The sequence below is a fragment of the Helicoverpa zea genome, chromosome 23 (assembly GCF_022581195.2).
Source record: "Helicoverpa zea isolate HzStark_Cry1AcR chromosome 23, ilHelZeax1.1, whole genome shotgun sequence".
Classification (NCBI taxonomy): Eukaryota; Metazoa; Arthropoda; class Insecta; order Lepidoptera; family Noctuidae; genus Helicoverpa; species Helicoverpa zea.
Genome location: NC_061474.1, coordinates 9346363 through 9369301, shown reverse-complemented (window position 1 = coordinate 9369301; position 22939 = coordinate 9346363). Strand labels below are relative to the sequence as shown.

The following is a 22939-nucleotide window of genomic DNA, read 5'->3' as shown; positions in this document are numbered from 1 at the left end:
AAGAGGTTGCAGTAGAGGATAGTGGCATGATCTCGGTGTTACGCCGGCTGGTGATTGAAGTGCAAGTGCGTAAACGTCCGTGGGGTAGGTCACACCCCGCCACATAGTTCGCGTATTGTTTTCGTATTTTTTATATGTATGTATTTTTACATGTATACTTATATTTTTTATACTTTTTGAATAAAAATGGCACTGGAGGCAGTTGAAAGACGTATAAGAAGCATTATTGATGAAGTTTTAGCCGAATCTTCAGATGAATCAAGTTCTACCGAAGAATTTGATCATTGCATTGAGCATGAGCTTGAATCATAGACGCAAGCAGTGTGTGATGACTTTGAAGCGATTAGCAGCGAGTGGGAATCGGATGACGAGGATGTGCGGATTGTCCTCGGAAAAAAGATCGGAACACAAAACATGTCTGTGCAAACTGCAAAAAATCACATGCAATATTTTCTTGCAAAAATTGTGCTGGCGGCGAGGCCTCTTACTAAGATATTCCATTTGATTCCATAAGTTTTTTAAATTTTTAATTGAAAGAAGATCTAATTTTTTGTTAATTTAGAAGTTTTTATTTTGTTTTAATCATTATGGTTGATTTTATGAATATTTTAATAGAGCAAATAATTTTTTGTCACCAAAAAGTTCTCAAATTGTTCAACTGCTAAGTAAGTAACAAAAGTTTAAAAAATATGTATTTATTTGGTTATTTTTTTGTTATAGGGGTTCCCATTCATAATACTTAGTAATAATTTTGTACAATTTTGGAGAAATACTTAGTTAAAAGACGTTTTGTTCCGTGGGGTATGTTACACCCCACCACATACTCTATGTAATCTTTGCGCACCACACTCCCGCCGGGTGGGCAACTTAATGTTAATACGAGCTTTGATTACTATCATCCTCATGCTACATATAATGGCTCCCTCATTATTATGGAGAACAAAATGACTAGTGGAGGTGTCATAACACAAAATATCCTAAGAAAGGATCTGTGAAGGAACTCTCGTGAGTTCTAGTAACCGAGCACGCCTACCATGCGTTATTTGATCTACAAGAAGGCGCCTGAACTAGCTTCTTTTAATCATCTCCGTCATCTTTCTTCTCTTCGTGCTCGTTACGATTAAGATACAATCATTAGGTAACAAAATAACATTCAAATGAGTAAGGTTTAGAATATGTTCTACACCAGATAAAGGAACCTTAGTGCACATGTGTCTTGTGGCCAATGAAACACACATGTATTGTCCCAAGAATTCCTGGAAAATGTAATATAGGAGACAAGACAGCTTCCTGTTTTCAGATTGACAACTGGAGCAAAATACATGACACTACCACTTCCAATTTCTACACAAAGGACCTTTGAGCTTTCCTAATTTAATTAACTACTACGAAACGTCTACATTAAATACCATTTCCTGAAGTCCAATGAAAGTGATCCATTAGGTAACGAAATGGAATCCCCAGTCAATTTCATTATCGATAAAATTACAATAATTAACCAATCAAAGCGGTATAATATCACTCCAATAATCCAATTTACCCGAAACGTCATTTATAACTCATCAATGTCAAAAATAACGGCCAATTTAAAAAAGGAATGACACACAACTGTCATTTAATGAGCAATCAACGAGGGAATGTTTGAAAAAAGAATCGAGCCAAAGAATCTTTATACAGCCAAGTTTTCATTGGAGAAGTTTCTAATATGGCGTGTGAAAGAGGCGTGCAGTAATTTTAATTGGAGAACATTTTACTTTTCTCTCAAACGATTTGAAGTATATTTAGGTATGTCATGAGATTTCAATATTTATCTGCGAATGAGCGTTCCGATTCACTGGTGGCGACTTTCCTCGATTTTTTGTCGGATTTCCATTCATAATTAGCAAATTCGTACTTACATATTCATACGTCCGTTTATGCGGTTGTCGAAGCAAGAAGGTTGCATGTTGGACGTTGAAATTAGCATATAAGTAATTTGTGATCGAGAAAAGAAAGTCGGATATTTGCTTTGTCCGTTCTTCTTGTCACGCGACAATATAGGAACATTGTTAATTAATGGGCTGATTAGTTTGTCAGTGTTTGTAATTAACACCTTATTAAGTTTATGTTATGTATATTAAGTTGCATTAGTGAAGGAATATGGTGAAGATATTATATTACAGGAAATGTGATACAGTATTTGAATTGGTAATAATTATAATGAAGTGTTAGGTATAAATAAGGTAATATTCTGAGGTGATAAGCATAATTTATGTATCTTATGGAGTAAGAAACCTTATTGATACAGACGTGGTGTTGCTTCATATTAACATTAAGATGTCACTGCTTGATTATACCTAGTAGGTATATTTTCATGCATAATATCATCAATACAAACCATGTTGGGGTCGGCTTCCAGTCTATATTCTCGGATTCAGCCGAGTTACAGTAATACTTGACATAGAATTGTAATAAACACTTCTAGTCCAGTAATAGGGGACAACAACTTAACATCAGCTAATACAGCCATTGTTAAATTGCTAATACTTACTCATGGAAACACTACACCACTAACTACATAAAACCTAAAAAACACAAACTGTTTGAATTTCAATACCCCTTTTAAGTTATAACCTTCACAGCTCCTATCAATAAATTACTATGTTAAAATTAAATATATATAGCAAAAACCCAAAATGATACTCTTTAAGTTTTACGGAAATTAGTTCATCTTTTACAAGTTACAATTCCGTACCGGAAACAGAAACACATACATACACACGCTACACTTAAATTCGAGTTTTACATCCAGCTTAAAAAAGCAAAAGAAAAACTCGACACAACGTTTCACCACGGAAAAGCATAAATAACTCGTGGCTAGAAGCTCATATTTTCAGTGAGGATTTTACAAATTAACCAAAACATGACCATGATTTATAATCTAGCTGCTTTTAATTTATAGCTGTAGGTTTTACTCTCTTTTTAGTTTTTTTCATGCTGTATTTTTTTGTGGTAAATATACTTCCCTTCAATCTTAGCAGTTGTTGCGGGTAGTCAGAAGCTAGTAAGTCTGACGCCAGTCTAACCAAGGGGTATCGGGTTACCCGGGTAACTGGATTGAGGAGGTCAGATAGGCAGTCGCTCCTTCTAATGCACTGGTACTCAGCTGAATCTGGTTAGACTGGAAGCCGACCCCAAAATAGTTGGGAAAAAAGGCTCGATGAAATATACTTCTATTAGCATTTGTCATGGTATGGGCCAGTTACGAGAACGGATGAAATACATGCATGTGAATGTGGATGAATGGAGAGGGAGAAGAAGACTGAAAAAAAGATGAATGGACTTAGTCTTAGAGATATGAAAAGGAAGGGAGTGTATGTTTGTATGACGACTGACAAATAATATTGGGAACAAGGCAGGAAAAAGCAATTGGTAATGAGTTGTTATGAATGTTTAAATCCTGAAAACCTTTATTGTTATGTAGATTTTTTGTTCGTTCATTTCACACCATTAGGAATCCATCTTAAAATAAACCGGTTTTAGCCTTGTGACTTTAATATATTGGTCATGTCACCCGGCTCCCAAATAGCTGCTAACCTAGAAAATTATACCTCCACAAATATTTGCAAAAACAAAGTTATAAAACAATAACATCGAATATCTTTTATTTATTGGCCATTACTTCTCACGTCAGTTTCAGCTCTCAAATCTGACTTTGTTTTTGTTCAAGATTCTAGAATTTACTACGTCATAAATAATGTTTTATTCGGTACGACTATTCCTTTATATTTTGATTGTAGAAACATAAATCTCGAAGAACAGAATTTATTTTATAAATAGCTTAGAGAATTGAACCAACGCGAGACGCCTTCAAATGCCTTCTCCTCTAAGGTACAAGGGTATGGTAATCATACTCATAGCTGTTTTCCCGCGGTTTCCGCAACACGCGAGAGTTTCTTTCCTTGCGGGCATAAAATATATACTTGGGAATAGCGTAGCTTTCTAATAGAGATTATTTTTTTATCGGTTCAGTAGTTTCGGACGCTTCAGGGTACAAACAAAAGATACAAAAATATGTCCCCTTACAACTCTAAGACTGCTAACACACTTCGCGCTTAAATTGACAGACTTTTTTTGGATAGAGAATAGTGCTGATGGCGTTTCCAGTTGTTCAAATGCTCTTAGCCAAATACTGTGAGTGGCAGAAATATTAACATGTACCATTTCGTTTCTGGCTGTCAAATTCATGTTCCTAGAAATGTTACGCCAAGTTTCAAATCGATTTTTTGATAGATTTCAAGTCCTTTAGATGCATTTGATGTAATACCTTTATATTTCCATTAAACTACAGTTTATTATATAAATAGTAGTTTAGTTACTTACTAGCTGTTTTCCCGCGTTGACACCTGTGCTCCGGAAGTACTTCTTCCCGTACATAGATAAAATGTACCCTGTATATACTATAGATCTCAGTGGCGTGCACTTGGAGAGGCCTATGTCCAGCAGTGGACTGCGATAGGCTAATGATGATGATGATGATGATGATATACTATAGGTATTACTCGGGAATATTGTAGCTTCGAAATATTGAAAGAATTTGAGAAATCGGTTCAATAGTCTTTAAACATAAAACAAACTTATTATATGAGATTAGATTAATATTATTTATCACTTCCCCTAGCCTACCTATCCGTTATAAATAAAACCTTTGACAAATAATCGAAAACAATCGAGTATTTACGACGCTTTTATACGTTTACGATGATCAGTAGTAAAACAATGAAATATAGAAGTTTTCGCCACAAACCGAATATTTTATTGCGTGTCGATTCATTGGCAATCTAGTGTAAACGTGTCGTAAATTATATTTGCCGATTTTATTATGGGGTTATTCTTCTTTTTCTATCTGATATTAATATTTTTAAAAACTCTGGTACTCCACCGCATCTGGTACTCACACATTCTAGTACATCTGGCATACTGGAAGCCATAGTTGAAGATAGACAGACCATAGTTGGGAAAAGGCTAGGCAAATGACTCTCCATTTTCTGTCTTTATCAGTTAGTTGGTGACTGGAGTCACCATAGTGGTGAAACTGTCTTTGGATTCGATTCCCGGCCCAAGAACGGCAATACCCACACACCGCTTTTCAGTTTCTAACTGAAACTACATTCATAGCTATACTCCTACACAGAAGATACTATTTCTGGATACATAATAATGCCTATCCATGCAGTGTTTAGTACTGATATCTATTAATACCCACGATAACATGAACTGTGTTTGTAACAAGACCTCTAAGGTAAGAAGCCATCTTACCTTGCAATATATTATGTAAGGAGTATATTGTTCGTATCTACCTGATATTGGGTATCGATCGATATTCTCAGTAAGAACCCTTATTATAATTACTTCCAGAAACAGTTGAATGTGCTTTTCATGACCAGAACATACGATTATACCATGGAGAATAAAATGACTAGCGGAGATGTCATAACGCAAAATGTCCTAAGAGTATGGTGCGTGTGTACGGGGGACGAAGAACGTTACTAGCTCCGCCCTTACTCGTCTTCTATGGAACTCACTTATTATTTTCAAATAAAATTACCAATCAATCAAGACCAATCAAGACTTTGATATATTGGTTTTGATTTGACAAGGAACCCGAACGCCTCGTTAGTTCTAGTAACTGATCACCTTAAATTGCTTGACCTACAAGAAGGCACCTAACCTACCTTCCTCATAGCTTCTCCGTTATCTTTCCTTCCTCCGTGAATTTTCATCACTTATTACTCCAGATATTAGAAAATCACTCGATTATTCTCCGAATCGATACGGATTCAACTTTCTTTGTAGCCGGACGTGAATCGATTTGACACTGATCGCAATCCGACCAGCACTAACGACATCAACGATAGAGATAATTCTACTGTTGGAATGTATGCCTTATATGTTCTAGCATTAGGTTCAAATTAGAATGTGTGGTGTAGTGTAATAGATTTTTTTGCAGTATTAAGCCGGGCTTGAGTTTTTGGCTTAAAAATGTTGGGAAAATTGTTATAGTAGCATTTTTGTGTTTGGTCAAAATTATACCGGAATGGTTAGTGGGAATAATTACCCTGATAGAAATAATAAATGAGAATTTCTTTTGTTGAGCGGCAGCTGTCTATAATAATCTTTCTATTCGTGGTTTTGAGATAAGTGATTAACTTATGAAAGACATAATGTATTATGGAGCTATTGTCAAAAGATCTGTAATCGCAAATCTACGTAGAGATAGGCTATATAAATCCAACATTAACTGAACTCTTACAGTGGTAGATACTGTAACCAATGTAAAATTCTTTAAAAATGAAACAAGACTTACCAAAATTAATACTTAATGTTTTCCTTCTCAAAATTCCAGGCCGAAGACAGAAGAAGAAAGTGATACAGATGATAATCCCTATGCTATTCGGGATGAAGTCAGCGGGGATGGCAATGTTTGCCATGGCACTAGTCACTGCATTGACACTAAAGGCATTCTTTGCCAGCAAATTGGCACTGTTGGTTACCGTGGGCATGGCTGTCAAGAAATTGTATGAAACTTATGGAAGTGGGTGAGTAATGACTTTTGATAATATTTTGGATAATAATTTTGCAGTAAATAGTACAAGCCTATTAGATTTTGATGAGGTATTCATTGAATTTGATTGTGGTGATGAAAATGTTGACAAAACTGTTGAAAGATAAAATTATGACACAAAAATTAGAACAGTTTATTTAAACAATTTAATAGAAGATGAACGTATAAAAGAAGATGCATAAGAAATTAATATTAAGATTGAAATAATAGTGATTTAGATAGCTAACTTAGTGTTGAAGCTAGGAAGTCTGGTATGACAATTGTTGTAGTTACCAAGTTCCAGAGGGAACAATTATTTGTATGGCCCGCATACATCACATAATATTTACATTGTGAATCCCAGTTCTGTTTATGTATGCAAATCTACAAGATAGGAGAAATGCAAAGCAAGATAATAATGTTTTGAACAATTCCTTGTTTCTACACATTTTATTGACATACAAGAAACACGTTTTATGGGGCAAAAATTATTTAGAAAATACTAACTTCTGCGATCGGTTTCACCTGCGTCCCGCGAAAACCCCTTTCTGCAGTTGGGTAAAAAGTAGCTTGTATGTTATTGTGAGAAATAAGCTATATTACTTTCTAGTTCCACCAAAATCCATGTAGTCGTTTTTGCGTGAAAGTTGAACAAATATCCAAACATCCATACATACATACAATTAGAAGGATTTCTTGACAACATTATGATATCTTGATTTTCATTCTATGTAGTTTTATCCAAAATCATTTATTAATTATTTATTTTCAGTTTCTCTTTCATAGTGAGATCTCAATTGTTCATCTAAAGATACCATTCAATCATTATTGTATACCTGATAGATAAAGGGGTACTGTTTGCAGTTTGCACGAGGCTGCCTCCCGTTCGTTTGGTTTTGATCTATTGCTGGGGTTACGATTCTTGGCTCCACGTGCATGCAGTAATATTTAACAATATAATATTGTGCTCGTGGCTACGTAACGGCCATAAAGGTTGATTGATGAAAGGGTTAAACAACACTTGGTGTAGTCAGTCCTTGGATGACAATTTTTTCATGTCAAGTTCATCCGTGTTTTAAGCAACGCGGTCAGTGAATGGGTGATCATCTTGTCATGACGATTTCTTCCGTTTTTGAACCGCAACTTATGTGAGAAAACGGCAGACGATTTTTCTTTTAACTTCTGTGTTTAATATAAGTCACTTCATGTTTATTGTTTTAAATCATTTCACGATTTAATTGATTAATGAAAGAGAGGGACGATATTTTTAAAGGATATCTTTATACTCATTATTTCCTTGTTTGACTTTATTTTCCTGATTAATTATCTCTCTTTAGGATTTTACTTAAATATTTTCCTAATCCTATTTATTTTTGTATCTGTCTAAATAATGTATAAATAAACCAGGTCCCCAAAATACCCCTTTCTTCCACCATTCCAATTTGGGTCACTGATTGGAATTATTTCACATACCCATGGATTTAATGGAAACTGTCAGAGGGTCCCTTTTTCACGGTCCGTCAAATATAATGAGAAGGAAAGGGACACAATTAAATTAAGGTTTTTAGTTACAAATTGATTGACTTTAGTTAAAAATAAATGGGGGTTGAGTTAGCGGAAGCAATTTAAAAATTTTTGTTTGAGCTATTTTTATAAAAAGAAACTTGATGTGAGGTAGTTATAAATAATTTTGAGTGATTTCTTGCTATCTATGTAAAAATGATACTGATTTTTTTTATTCTAATATACTTATATTTTTTATTTAAATGATTGGAGATAAGATTAGGTTACCTATCGCTTAGGTATACCTATCATGTGAAAACAAAGTATTTTCACTGCCATTTTGTTTAATTTTCTTCATGTTTTTTTTAATTTTTAACAGCCTTTTGTCGACATTTCATCGGATTCTTCCTCGTTTTTTTCATAATATTTGCGAAGCTTTCTACAACGTAAACAATATAAAATTCGGAAGCTTACTTTTTTATATTTAGCTTCATGGCCAAATGTTTCGTGTACTTGATTTCAAATACCTCTTCAATATCTATTGAAATGAAAATAATTATTTGAAATCTTTTCTTATTTTTGTTACTTTAAGGTTTATCATTATTTGAAATATTATCATTATCTGTATGATGATTGTAATCTTCACAATTATTTTCATTTCAGTGTTTTATAAGTGTTTTTGTATGTTTGTTTTGTAATATTTTATTTGTGTTACCTAAATATTGACCCAATGACTGATAGACAGACTATGTTTAACTCAAACAACACTTGACTTTGACAAAAATGATTTCTTTTCTTTTTTACTTAAATCTATAATTTGTACAGAATTTAAAGGTCTACTTAATAATGTATCTTTAAACTTTTTATCTTCATATACCAATGTGAAATTTAAATAGCATCCTTTGAGATCGATTTTCTTTTGTTTTTTGTTCTTGCCTATTCTGTCTTTATGTGGATTACAATAACCGACCCATATGCTGTTTTTCGATTGAAGATTAAAAGACATAATTTATATGAAGCTCTTGTCAAGTTTCAATCTGTAATCGAAAAACGAGCGATGGATCAGTTATTGAATTCCACAGTGAGTCATTATAAACGACAATGTTAATACGATCTACTAAGCATGACTGGAATGACTGTTGACTGACTAACACACGAAGATATTTCACTTGAAGAAAGTTCCGTTAAAGTGATCATTGGTGTTGCACGAGATGAAAATATTAACAGTGATGATGCTAGGTGCAGCATAGCGGTTAACATATATAAGGTAAAGGAATAGATAGTGATAAAGACATAGTGTAGATAGTCATTAGGTACACGATTTGGGGGTAAGAAAAGAGGGGACATGGTGGGATTTAGTCAAAAAAAGTCTGACACTTCTGGGAGGGGTCATTTAATGATATCCCGTAAAAATATTCCTACAATTATATTAGGTAAATATTCCTACAATTTTAAAGTAAAAAGAGTAGTGATAAGTTATAAAAGCAACAGAGACAAAACAGAATGATCTTATTATAGGTACGACAAAATATGTAATTCTCCACCAATTTTCTATGAGAAGCATCTATTTTTTATGTCTCGCCTTCCAGCCTTTTGTTGAATATTTTTACGCTTCTAATAATATCAACAAAAACACTTTTCCGTGAAATGTTTTCCAGAAATTGAACATACCACATACTTAGAGTATCTGCACACAGCAGACTAAATAGTGGGTCGACAGTTGACCCGATTGTTGTTCATTTTTTAAAGAAAATTTTGATTCCAGTCAAAGTTCGGTTGCTCTGATACCGGCTCTGATACCGGCCTGTTCTTTGTAATGTGCGCACTGTCATTTATCTTCACACTTCACATTTATCTTCACACTGAGTTAAACTAACTATCGGCCGACTAAAAGTTCGTAGTGTGCAAGCTACCCTTATGTATAACGTGTTTCTACAAAATACTATATTATTAGTGTTTTGGTGAAGGTCTATCGACAAGACTTCAATAAGCCCTTTTATAACATTCTGGGAATACAATATTGCCTTATGTAAAAATAGGTAGACTATCTAAGGGGTGTCTGTCTTTTGGTGCTCTTTGACTCAAGTTGAAATAGACAAAAGTCCTTTTTGTCCTAAAGTATAAAGTGTGTTACTATTTTGACATTGATTAATAGGACAAAAATAAATATATAAGAAAAATATGTACTGGTACTGAAATCCTTCTCAAATAAATATAAGAACAGAATAGGGCAGACAGCCAACAGATAATCTATCATAAAGCAATTCACACACTTACCTCGAATTCGTTTTTGCCAACGTGAAAATCCTAAGATCAAAAAATTGTCTCGTTTCGTAGAACGATTTAGACTAGATAGACATATTTTATGTCTGACACTATTTCGACAAATTGAGTCTCCATAATACGGAATCTATTTTGCTTGTATTAGAAAATATTTTCAGCAAAACCAAATCGAATTAAGACGGAACTTTCTTCCAGTACATTTTATGGTTCATGTATTTTTTAGTTCACACGAGTTTTGGCTTTACGAATTCGTTGAATAGAAGCTAAAATATGTTGCAAAGTTCAACATAAAAATAAATTATGTTGTGTGCAATCCTGTAGTAGAAAATGAGTATAAAATAAATGAACCATTTCTATGTAAATTGAGCACTGTGGAGGAGAATGTACAGATTTGAAGTAACCACACTGAGTATTATGTTTTTCCTGACAACGAGATTTCTACTGAAAAACTACTGACATTTATTTGCTTTTTATTTCATATTTTTTTGAGACACGTGTTAGTAAAGAATTGTTATAAGTTTCTAGACTTGACTGACTGATAAAACCGTTGCTGGAATATTAAAGACTGACTTTGAAATACCTAAAGATTTATTTGATTAAGTTGCAATGATTGGCATAATTATTCCAAAAAAAAACTAACAGGTAAACATTCGTAGGACTTAGAATGTTCTTTCTTTCAATTTTCTCTCAAACAAATATTGTATGTGTTTCTATTTTTAAGTGAGATCTCAAAGTAATTTTTAACCCCCAGAGTTTCAAATCTACAAAAATAGGCCAAGACAACAAAAATAGAAGCGGTCTGTCTAATGGTAAATCGATATGAGAAAAGTTACACCACAATTTCTGTTCCTAAGTAGATTTTAATGTAGGGAACTTTGAACATTTACGATAGTTCTAGTATAAGAAAATTCTTACTGACTTTGAAGCTTGGGTCCCAAAGTATGTCAATCTTTGCAACTTATATTTGACGCAAAAAGAAACAATAGATGGGATTTGAGATAAAGACAGACATGATATATGAAGACTTTAAAATGACGATGACAATGTACTTCAAAATGATTTATCGATTAAACCAACAATCGATAACATTAAAATTATTTATTCCAGCGTCGGTTTACAAAACCACCCGTATCTTTACTCGCAATATCCGATCGATTTTCCGAGCGCCTCGTCGCACGCATACTCCGTAAGCGGAGTGAGCCCACAATTCGCGTCACCGGAGATGTATGGCCCCACCGCGATGGGTGCGCATGCCCAGACCAATGAGATAATACACCAGAGCGACGCGACCGCTCAGCAGTCGCAACAGGCGCCCACGTTACTCGTAAACTCAACGAGAGCGGCAGAGAGATGGGATGGTAAGTCGAAGCTTCTCAAATTTCTCGAACCGATCATTGGCGGTGTCAGGTCCATATTTGATCCAATTGCAAACGCTCTCTTCGGAGCCATGCCGGCTACCTTCAGAGGTCTAACATCCAGTGCCTCAAAACCCAAAAGCGTTGAACCTGTCGACGATGATCTGGATGAGTTGGAAATTATGAAAAAACCTAGACAGATATTAGTCCCCCAACCTAGGAATATAGCTCAGAGGAAAATGAATTATAGAAAGAATAGACATAGGCCAAAAAAGTACGCAGATTTAAAAGTGAGTTTGGATAGGTTGAAACAGAATAAAGATTTGTACGAGTACATTAAAACAAAAAAGTATAAATACAACTATCCGAATACTTTTTTCTATCCTAGAGTCAAATATTTTGTGAATCCTAATACATTTTATAAACCTAACAATAGTAGACTACTGCCATACAAAAAAGAAGCTTCAGAAGTAATAAACACCACAGTACTAAATGATTCAGATTGGAAACCAATTGTTATATTGAATAAGACATTCTCAGAGAATGTGACAAAAAACCCACGTCGAAGGAGATTTCGTAGAAAACATTCGAAGAAACGACGCGTTAGATCAAAAAGAAGTGTAGATTTAAATCCTAACTACCGTAATGTTAGTGCAAGAACATATGGAAATTCAGGTACATTTGGTACTGGTAGAGGTTTTCTAGATTTCCTACAAATCTTTTTCGCCACAGATCCAGTAGGTAACTTAATACAGCAATCAAATGAGTACACTAAATCAATTTTTCAACAATCCTTAGAGTCTAAAGAGCCAGGGTTCTACACGGTAGCTTATAATATGGTGATGATGAGTCTAGACGTAATAGAAGGTTTGTTCAATGTAAATGAAGCTATAGAGAAACATGTGTTTGGTGATGATCATAAGGCTAGACGAAGGAGGAGGAGAAAGTATAAGAAAAAGATTAATAATAAGGCTAACGCTGTTGCTACTAATAATTGCACAACTACTGATAAATCTATTGAAACAACTACAGAGGAATCAAAATCCTGATTCTGATGTAACAAACCATATAAGTTGTCAGAATTTTGTAAAGTATTTTAGAGTAATTTCAAATCTGTTTGGGAATTAAAGATTCTTAGCATTTAATCCTATCCTATCGTACAAAATTCTGGTAGCAACCTGATTAATATTATTTGCATTTAAGAAAAGCATTTATTGTAATTTATCATAATTAAGACCGGTGAAGGGTTTTATTTCAGGATGTACTATAGCGATATCCCACTGATGTTTAGTTTTAGCGGGTATTTTGTTGTAAATATCAATGAAAATTATTCTTTTAACCAAAATAGAATTTAACTCGAACGAATTTATTTCAGTTCATCAAATAAAATCAGAAAACGCTATGCACTGAGATGAAACATAATATAGCCCATACTGAAAATTATGTACATATATGCAAAAAATATCGAGTTAACTTCTTACATACGCTCAGTTACTGAACTATTTGAAATGAAAAATATTTTCGTATTTTCGATATTGTAAATCCTGCCGTCATTAACGTTTACAAGAATTCCATCATAATCCACGAAGATGAAAAAAATGTTCATATTGAATTTAATGCCTTTCAGGAACTGAGCTTCTATAATGCAGAAACCAAAAATTTGAATTGATATTTGCACTATAACGTTATATATAATCATGATCATTATGTTATAGGCTACCGGAGACGTCCAATGTTTTATGGGCAGTCGCGCGCTACTTCAGAATCCTTTTCGGCTTACCGGCACCGCCGCTGAACCCCGCTCAGACCATGGCTATGCCTATGTACGTTATGCCACAGATGTACGCACCTCCTATCACCATGCCGCCGTCCCAATAGACAAAATTGGACACCTTGGATCAAGTGGCGATAGTTTAAAACCCAACATTGCCAAGCTAGATGCCAGCCTGTTGCGTGGCTTGATCCTTTTTGAGTGTAACACGTGACAGTCTGGCATTTAGCTCAAGTTTGAAAGCATTGTTTTAATCTCCAGGACCTACAAATTTTCTTTTTGCTTCGTTTTTTTGGTTTTTGTCTCGTCCGGATTTTAAAACATTGCGAGTCCCACCCTTAAGACTGAATGCTAAACTTTGAAATGCGCGAGCCCGTCGACTTTATTTTTAATTTGTTAATGTAATTTATTTTTTAATTTAAGTTGTTAAGACTTATTTATTCAGCACTTAGTTAAATAAAATAATGTTAACAAAGTCATTGTTTGTTTCATTTGTTTTTTAGCTCCCTGATTTCAGCACCAAATGATTGCCTACAAAAGAAAAGTAAAACACAACCTATGAATGAAAAATGGCTTATAATTTAGCTGTTTCTGTTGCGTAGGCTATCAAGAATATATTTTTGGAAATGAAAAATGTAGGTAACATGGATAGGTACTGTAGTTTATAGGCTACATTAGTCATTTTCCAAAAGATTGTTATTATCATGTTTTCAGTTGATCGAGGGTCTGAAATTGATTGCAGACAGGCAAAGAAATGAGGTTGTGGAAAAATAAATGTACAGGGCTATTTTACTGTTTTGGATATAAGAAAATCAATCTGGAATAAAATAAAACTAGGTCTGATTTACTTTGGCAATTCATTTATTTTGTCGTTAACAATTGAAATACTGTGATGGTTTAATTTGTACTCTAGTATGTTTAGGTTTGCGAAGAATCTTTAAGAAACCTTTACCCCTTTGAAGACTACGATACATACCTACATTTACATACAGGGTTGAGGAAGTTGCATCCAGTTAGACTAGAAGCAGACCCTGACATATTCAGGAATAGACTTGGTAGATGATGAGTCAAAGATGAAAAAAAAAATCGAGATTATTTTAATGAAAATGTTGATGAAAAATACAATGGAGAATTTGATAACATTTATTAGTTTAAGCTCCTTGCCAGCTATCTGGTAATCTGAGGTTCTTGACGATATTTCTCTTCCAATTATCCCAATCGTAGTACAGACTTGGATCCGTGAACACTTCATAAGTGATGTTCTTCTTCTGAAATTTTGAGCAAAAACATATTTTATGGTCATGAAGTTACGGTTTGTTTTCACCTGATACCATGACGGGTCATTAAATAAAAGATTTTGATTTAATTCATTCTGACCTTTTCTTATTTGAAGAGTTTTGGTATTTGGTACTTACCTCAAAGTTTCAGACCATTGTTACACCATTTCCATGATTAGATCCAAAGCCCAGTCGTTTAGTAGTTTTACCTGAAGAATAAATATTACCTACCCACCCCAAGTCAGTTTTAAGAAATGGATGGAAACGTAGCCTGTAGTCTGTAAGTTAGTTCCTGAGATGGTACGCAGCCCCGAAAGATCCATAAGAGACCATCACATGGATTTGAGGAAACTCGGAAATCCAGACCTTGATACTAGTTAAAAGATATACAAATCAGATTTAAGTTCTCAATAAACATTCAAATAAACAAATAACACCATAGACTGTTAAATTAACCTCTGTAGTAAAATCTCTCAGCAAATCTGACGTTTTCCAATACAGTTTGTTTAACGAAAAACAATTTTCCGCTTTCAAGCTTTAATTATTTGTTCAGTTTTTTGAAGTGCATAAGCCAGCTGCTACCGTTGTATGAAGCATTTTTTAGCAGAAAGGAATCAGTTATTTTTCAACGATTGAAAACTAAACAAATACGTTGCATAATTCGTCTTGTTAGTAGAATCTATCTGGGAATTACGAGTTCTATTTTTCGGGAGGCCCGTTAAGAAGTCCCGTCGTCATTTGGACATCTTTGGGAGTTGTTACGGGTAGTCAGAAGCCAGAAAGTTTGTCAACCAGTGTTTCTAAGGGATATCAGGTTGCCCAGGTAACTGGGTTGAGGAGGTCAGATAGACAGTTGCTCCATGGTAATACATATATCCAGGTGCTCAGCCGAATGCAGTTAAACAGGAAGCCGACCCCAACATATATGAAAGAGGCCTAGACAGATGACGATGATATATAACAACAAATAATATGACATTCTACTATTTCTCCATTTAATATCGTACGCTACAAAACGGTGCCATTTCCAGCACATTGGTTCAACATTTCGCGAAGATATCCAATAAATTGTTTTGACACATTGAACAAGTATGAAACAGAATTCAATTTATTTCCAATCAAATCTGTGCCCTCGCTTTTGTTTTTACGTATTGAAAGATACAGTTTCTATGTTATTCTTGCTCTGTGAAGGTAATTTTGGAAATAAGATTTTCTAGAGCTTGACTTTATTTGCTTAGTAATGTGTTGAAACTTTGCGAGAACTAACATGTTCCAGGCTTTCTTACTTAAATATGGCACATTATATTAAAACTAGATTTTCTTTTTTTTATTTTCTTTAGAAGTACAGTTGCAAGTTGTTTAGTTCGTGTTCGAAATGTGCCTACGTAAGTTTTGGTACCGTACTATAGTAAAAACTGCAGCCAAAAAACATGGACTAAGCACTCCACCGGTGCCTCCCTAAAAGCTGGATTTACCCATACTCACCGCACTTCGTATGATGGGCGATAGTGAGCGAAATAAATCCCTACTAATATTATAAATGCGAAAGTAACTCTGTCTGTCTGTCTGTCTGTGTGTTACGCTTTCACGTCTAAACCACTGAAATGATTTTAATAAAATTTGCTACAGAGATAGAGTTGACCTTGAGAAAGAACATAGGATAGTTTTTATCCCGAACTTTTGAAGAGTTCTGTTGGATATGCGATATAATCGAATTCAGTATACACCGAAGTAAATATGTAAAGTAGGTAACTGAGCTGTATAAACGTAGATCAAAATTACTTTGTTAATCTTTCTTGGTACCTAATAATAGTTGTTGGCGTTATCCTCTTGTGAATATTATAACTAAAGCTAATTAAGACTTTAATTACGAGGTGCTTGTAATGTTTTACGTTAAGTTTTAAGCGCCTTAACTTTTACTATAGCAAATCACTGCTTTGTTACAGAAATAGATTTTTATATTAGGTGTTATTATTCTCGCTGAAGAAAGTCATGCTTAGATAAAGAGTTTATATAAAACTAGCTTCCGCCCGCGGCTTCGCCCGCGTAGAATTCGCGTTTCCAAAAGAATTCTTCAAAAGTCCGGGATAAAAACTATCCTATGTTCTTTCTCAAGGTCAACTCTATCTCTGTACCAAATTTTATTAAAATCAGTTCAGTGGTTTAGACGTGAAAGCGTGACAGACAGACAGACATGTACTTTCGCATTTATAATATTAGTAGGGATGTATCAAGTTATTATGTGTGAGGACACAAAAGAATGGGTTAATGTACACAAAATTGTATTACCATCGATTGGCAACAAAATTATACGAAGTGTGTTACGGAATAATGAGAGTTTTGTATGAGCTTCCTCATTCTCTTACTTGGGGAATGTTTTGTATTACTACCAATTTTTGTATCACTGTAAGTACTTAAGTCATGTCTGTGTCAAATATCATGTTTTATAGACTCATAGGATAAGTGGTTGTAGTGCAACTAAGTTTTATTAAAAACCTTTAATGTTATGCTTGGTTGTTTTTCGGTGATATTTTTATTTAGATACCTCCTCTTGACTTATTCGGATTCACATTTCTTTGTACTCAAGCCTTAATGAATCGACGTTTTTTTCTACCAGCTAAAGTAATTAGATTAAAGCTACGACTGACTTGCACCTATTCTCTTAAACAAATTATTCATCTTAATTCAGTTTTTATTTCTTATTTTTCCGTACAATGACTTGTCAGCAGAATAAACAACCTTATCTCTCTGAAAATAGAGTTCAGATCTAAAGGGTTTCTTGCTATTTTCATGTTGTGGCTACCTGATGCCTGCATCTGGGTTACACGTGGTGACCATTTTGTTTTGCAATACGATAGAAAACAAGTGTACGTGTAGAACTTGTATGATTTAGTGGACGATCAGTAAATACACACTTCATTTGTAAGTTGCTTCCGGAAAAAATACGAAAGTAACGAAATGTAAGTAAAAATTAAAGAAAACTGTTCTAAAAGAATAAAACTGATTTCAATAGTATACACTAACCCACCCCTAAGTCTGAAAAATACTATCCTGAAAACCGCATCAAAATCAGTCGCGCACAAACATACATTTGGGTTAAACTTTAACTAAGAACCTGCCTTTTTTAGGAAGCCTGAGAAGCCTGACTTAAGAAGTTTCGTGTAGGTAGTTGGTATGTTAATACAGCTCGTAGTCAAGGTTGATATCGATATGGTTAATTTAACTATAGTTTCCCCAGAGTTGTTATCATAATATAAGATTACTGATTGTTTACCGCAGTTACACCCGGGTCTCGAGGGAACTACTGCCCATTAACCGGACAAAATAAAGCCTATGTCACCCGGAGATGGTGAAGCATTCGAATAGTGAAAGAATTTTTCAAAGGGGCCCGATTCTCCTAATTTTACTTAAGCAACATACAATTCACATTCGACTGCGATCCAATCACGACTCGATTACGATTGAAGCGTATGTGGCATTCCGCTATTTTTTCTTTGAAATAAACGTTTTAATCCTTTTCAATTCAATCATTTAGTCTGCAAATGATTTACGATGGCAATATGATTGTAGAGCAAACTACCGTATAGACCAAAATCACCAAAATAGCAGACTAATCGCAAACCAATCGAATGTCGTTGGAATACGATTGGTCTTATATTAGTAGCAGAATGCCCGATATGGTTAAAACTGCTATTGCGATCGTATTGCGATTCGATTTCTATTCAATTTTGACATTATTAACTTAGGAGAATCGGGCCCTAGTAGTTAAGGAGCCTCTAGGACACAAACCTAGAATATTTCCTCTTTATCATATCATTAAGATTAGTTGCGTTAATAGGGTTAGGTACATTCAAAATCAAAAGTGTTAGTATTCATTCGTTTATTCCACAATAAATAATATTAGTACAATTAATGCAATTTTTAAAATAAATTATTATAATATTAATTGAGGCAAATGCTTAGTTATTTAAATGCGAAATTAGCATCATTGTACAAGTTAGTAAGTAAAACTAAAGTTAACATGATAATATATAAATAAATAGTGTTATTTACATTAATAATACGTGTACACTTAATTTAATAAAATGAAAAATAATAATAATAAAAGTTGACAAAATTGAGCTTTATTTTAATCTGATAAAACAGCAGACGGATTGTATGCTCATTTTGTATGACTTATTTTGCGTAATATTTTTTTTTGCTTTTTTGATAAGTCATGATTATTTCTTTTTCATTTTTCTTTGGTACTTTTTGTCAACTTTTACATAAATAAAACCTATTACACCTTTTTTATGCCTCACTCGCTTTTTGGTGCCATTTCATACACATAAGTACAATTTTATTTCTATTAAGACACTTTGTGTAAATTCTGATGGCGTTAATTTTTTTTGCTATGAGATGTTACACAATTCTAAAAAAAGGAGATTAGTTTTTACTCTGTCTGTTTAGTTTATTTTCACGTATGAAACCACTGCTGATAAACTAAGTTTATGATACACCTTCAGTACAGTCACACACAAAATCTCTTCACGATTTTTTGTTGTACTCTCCATTTTTTTGCAATTTTTTTCCAACTTTTTTTTTAACATTCCTAGCAATGAAATTGTGTAATAAGCCTCATTTTATGGTTATTTTGTTGAGGTAAGTATCGCCGTTACTCCATTCAGTGTCAGTCATCCAATTGACTTAGTCCTTTTTGACAATAGCCTGAAAAGTATTCGTACTTTAATTTCTTTTAACTTAAGTATATTTATGTACTCTCATTAAAAGATTGTTACTCAGTTCCAAACGATTGTCTTGAATCGATTGACTGAAAAGAAAAGAAATGGTATATTGATATTATTAGTTTTGTTAGTTATAATTGTTACTGGGTTAGTATGTAATATTATTAAAAACCAATCATAAATAAATACGAACAGTAAATAAATAAATTCAAATAATAAATAAATAAATGAGTTTAGGACTCAGGATATAAAAAAGAGTTTTTTTTTTTCAAACTTTAGCATGAAATGAAAATCAAGTTTTTTAAGTATCTACTAATTAAAGCATATACAAAATATATATGGGCTAAAGTAAAATAATTAAATAAAACATAAAATACACATTAAAAATAAATAATTATATTGGGCGATGTATTTACAAATAGTTATTATACCTACGATTAATAAAGTGAATCGTTTTGGTAGAAAACCTCATGCAATCTGTACAGTTAATAATTATTTCAGTGCATTTAATTGTTGATAATAAATTTTAATATTCAAAATAGACCATTGAAATGTACAGTTTTTTTTTTTTTAACATTTATTCGCGTTCGTGACACACAAACATAAACGAATATACATATAAAATCAAACAAAAACAAAACAAGAATAAAATAGAAGAACAGAGGAATATGGTGAAAGGAAAATATGCGTCACAATCACGCGAAATGGCCCTCGCTCAGCATATGCAGCGACCCTATCCGTAACAGAGTCGCGGCGCTGGTTTTCAGCGATGGCAAACACTGACATGTGACGTCAATCGGTGTGTAAGCACTAAGTAAATACATATTAAATAAAATAAAAGTATTTATAAAAGATAATATACTACTATAAAAAACACACTTAATATAAATAAGAAAGAGAGAAAAAAAAAAAAATTGCCAACAAAACATCATTCTGAACGAATGTGATGTAATCTATGTTTTCTATGGTCCCTGCCGTTGACCAATGACCATACACAATACAGACAATTTGTGGTGACAAGTTAACTTGTAAAATTTTATTCTAAGCTGATGTAATTTTAATGAAATATTCACTTATGTTTGCACATCACGGTATGATGGGCTATTCAAAAAAAAAAATATTTTTAATAAACAAGGATTCGTTATTAACAAGTGACCTCAGAGTCACTTTTTGTACATTTACAAGGTTAAGATAAAGCCATAAAAGAACTTTCAGAGCCGACATCCAGCTGTCAAAATCCTAATGTGTTATGACAGGTAATTATCGTTATCTAGATTTTGATTAAAAATCCTTCGAAATGGATCTGTTATCTTTCATCGTCACGTGCGTATCAAGATGGATAGGTTTTTTATGATATTTAATGAAATTCTTAGAATCTTTAGTGTTATTTAGTTGTCATGGAAATAATTTAGCAAAAAACATTATGCTTTGGTTGTATAGGTACAATAATATGTAGAATTGATCATTACCTAAGGTAGTATTCAATGCAGTACACATAATGTAAATGTCTTGAGCTATAATAATAAATAATTATTTATTCAAGTAACCATGACTCAATAATGTTAGTATAAGTAAATCTATTTACCCACATTATTCCCAGGATTTTTTTATATTTTGATATCAGAAAATTCGTTTTTTTTGGCAAAGTCTTTTTTTGTCTATAGATTACTCATAGACATGCCGTTTGTTCACGCTACTGAAGAGACAAACCAACATAAACAAACATACACTCAAACATTAACATACATACATTCGCCTTCTTAGCATATAATCCCCTTTTGTCTTGTTTCTCTAACTAAATGTTAAGTTTAACTATTAGCATAACGAGTACAAGAGCTTAGCAAGGCAACATAAGAACGACGAAGTTCAAGGAGAATTGTACCCTTTTTGTTTTAGAAGAAAACTTAACACTTTTCTTACACCTGTTAGGAATTAATGAGGCTTTGCACATTGCACAGTCGGGTCAACATAATCTACTAACTTTTTTTAGGTAGAATATCATAAGGGGACCAGTGTCTGATTTTAACTGGTTAAAACCCACCTTTGTTCCTTCTGGATCCCGTTGTGTACCGGGGCCTCTGCATATGTCAAAGGGTTATGGAACGATGCCGCAGCCTTGGCAGGCTTCGACACTAAGAAGCCCTACTAACCTATCTACCACCTTACGCTCTGTTAGAAAAGTGTGTTTAAGCATTTTAGGATCTCATACAAACTTTTAAAAAAACTAGTTGGCCACTTTCATTTATGACTTTACTTTGCACACTCTTTCTTAAATCAACCAACAGTAGTCATATTCCTGCAATCATCGTTTAAAGATTATAATAGCATATAATTCCTTGAACTGTAGGTAGTATATAGCGAGACCTCTGCAAATTTGAATCGCCATACTCTTCATTTTGAATCAACGCGTACAAAGCCAGAATTCACTGCATACTTAGTAAAAACGTTGAATATTCAATAAACGTATTTAATAAAAAATCTACAAAATATTTCATAGCCCTGCCTCCCTAGGGCCTGCTGGAAGAAATTTCATTAGAGATAAGCTGTGCCCTTGTACAATTTTTTCCTATTATTTATTATTGTTTGTGTTCTATGTGTACAAAAGTGTTAAATAAAATAAATAAATAGCTTGCATCAGACATTGAATTCCGAGCTATTGAGCGCAAAGTCACGTAAAAACGAAAAAAAAGGTTTTTTTTTTAAACTGACGTCTGAATTATACTTAGAGAATTTAACCAAATGGATACGTAACTCTTTCCAAAGCGCCGCTCATATGCGTATAAAGGTACTACAGTGCACCTTTCCTGCTGACTACTATTCAAAGAAAAGTCTTTATAGATTACGCATTCTAGGAAAGTATAATATCGTTTATTTAAGGCCATTAGGGCAAAGCCAGAAAGTGTTTTTTTTTTTTTTTTAATAAGCAAAATATTATCTAGTGGTGTTCAGGCGGGTGTGTCTTCGATAGTACATGCGTGTATTGAATTTTACCTGTGTTTGTCAATTTTGTCGTGTATGTGAGTAAAGATGTGATCAAAAAAGCATGAGTGACCTATATGTATATAGCTTTTGACTGCATTATTTCAGCCCCCGTGTAGTAATTCACAGATTTCTTCGCATAGAGATTTGTACCTACTCTTGGCTGTGCCAGTAGTTAAGTGCTCTAAGGAATTATATTGAAAGTCAATTTAAATTCCTGTTTTGTTTTCACGGGCTATTTCTCTGACGGGGAATGTAGACTTTTGATACCGTTTTATATTGAAAATGAGTATTTCTAGAAATAGTTTTAATCTCGATCAAATAAAATACATAATTTTCTATTCGTTTCAATTTTAGAACTGTAAGCAAGAAAGTTTGGATAGAAAATGTTGTGTCATGCGTAACGTAAAAAAACTTAGTGCCTAAGTACATGTTTTGTCTTCTTTTAAAAAATAAACACACGT

The 22939-nt window shown here is 33.6% G+C and overlaps 1 protein-coding gene across 1 annotated transcript in view; it reads left to right on the top strand.

The window, feature by feature from the left end:
* The window catches only part of LOC124641968, a 37250-nt gene extending 23276 nt beyond the window's left edge, over positions 1-13974 (top strand). Inside the window, exons 3-5 of the mRNA XM_047180247.1 lie at positions 6386-6578; positions 11477-11727; positions 13440-13974. Coding sequence (XP_047036203.1) covers positions 6386-6578; positions 11477-11727; positions 13440-13519 — 524 coding nt within the window. The 3' untranslated portion in view covers positions 13520-13974. The remainder of the gene's footprint in view (positions 1-6385; positions 6579-11476; positions 11728-13439) is intronic.
* Positions 13975-22939: the final 8965 nt, after the last annotated feature.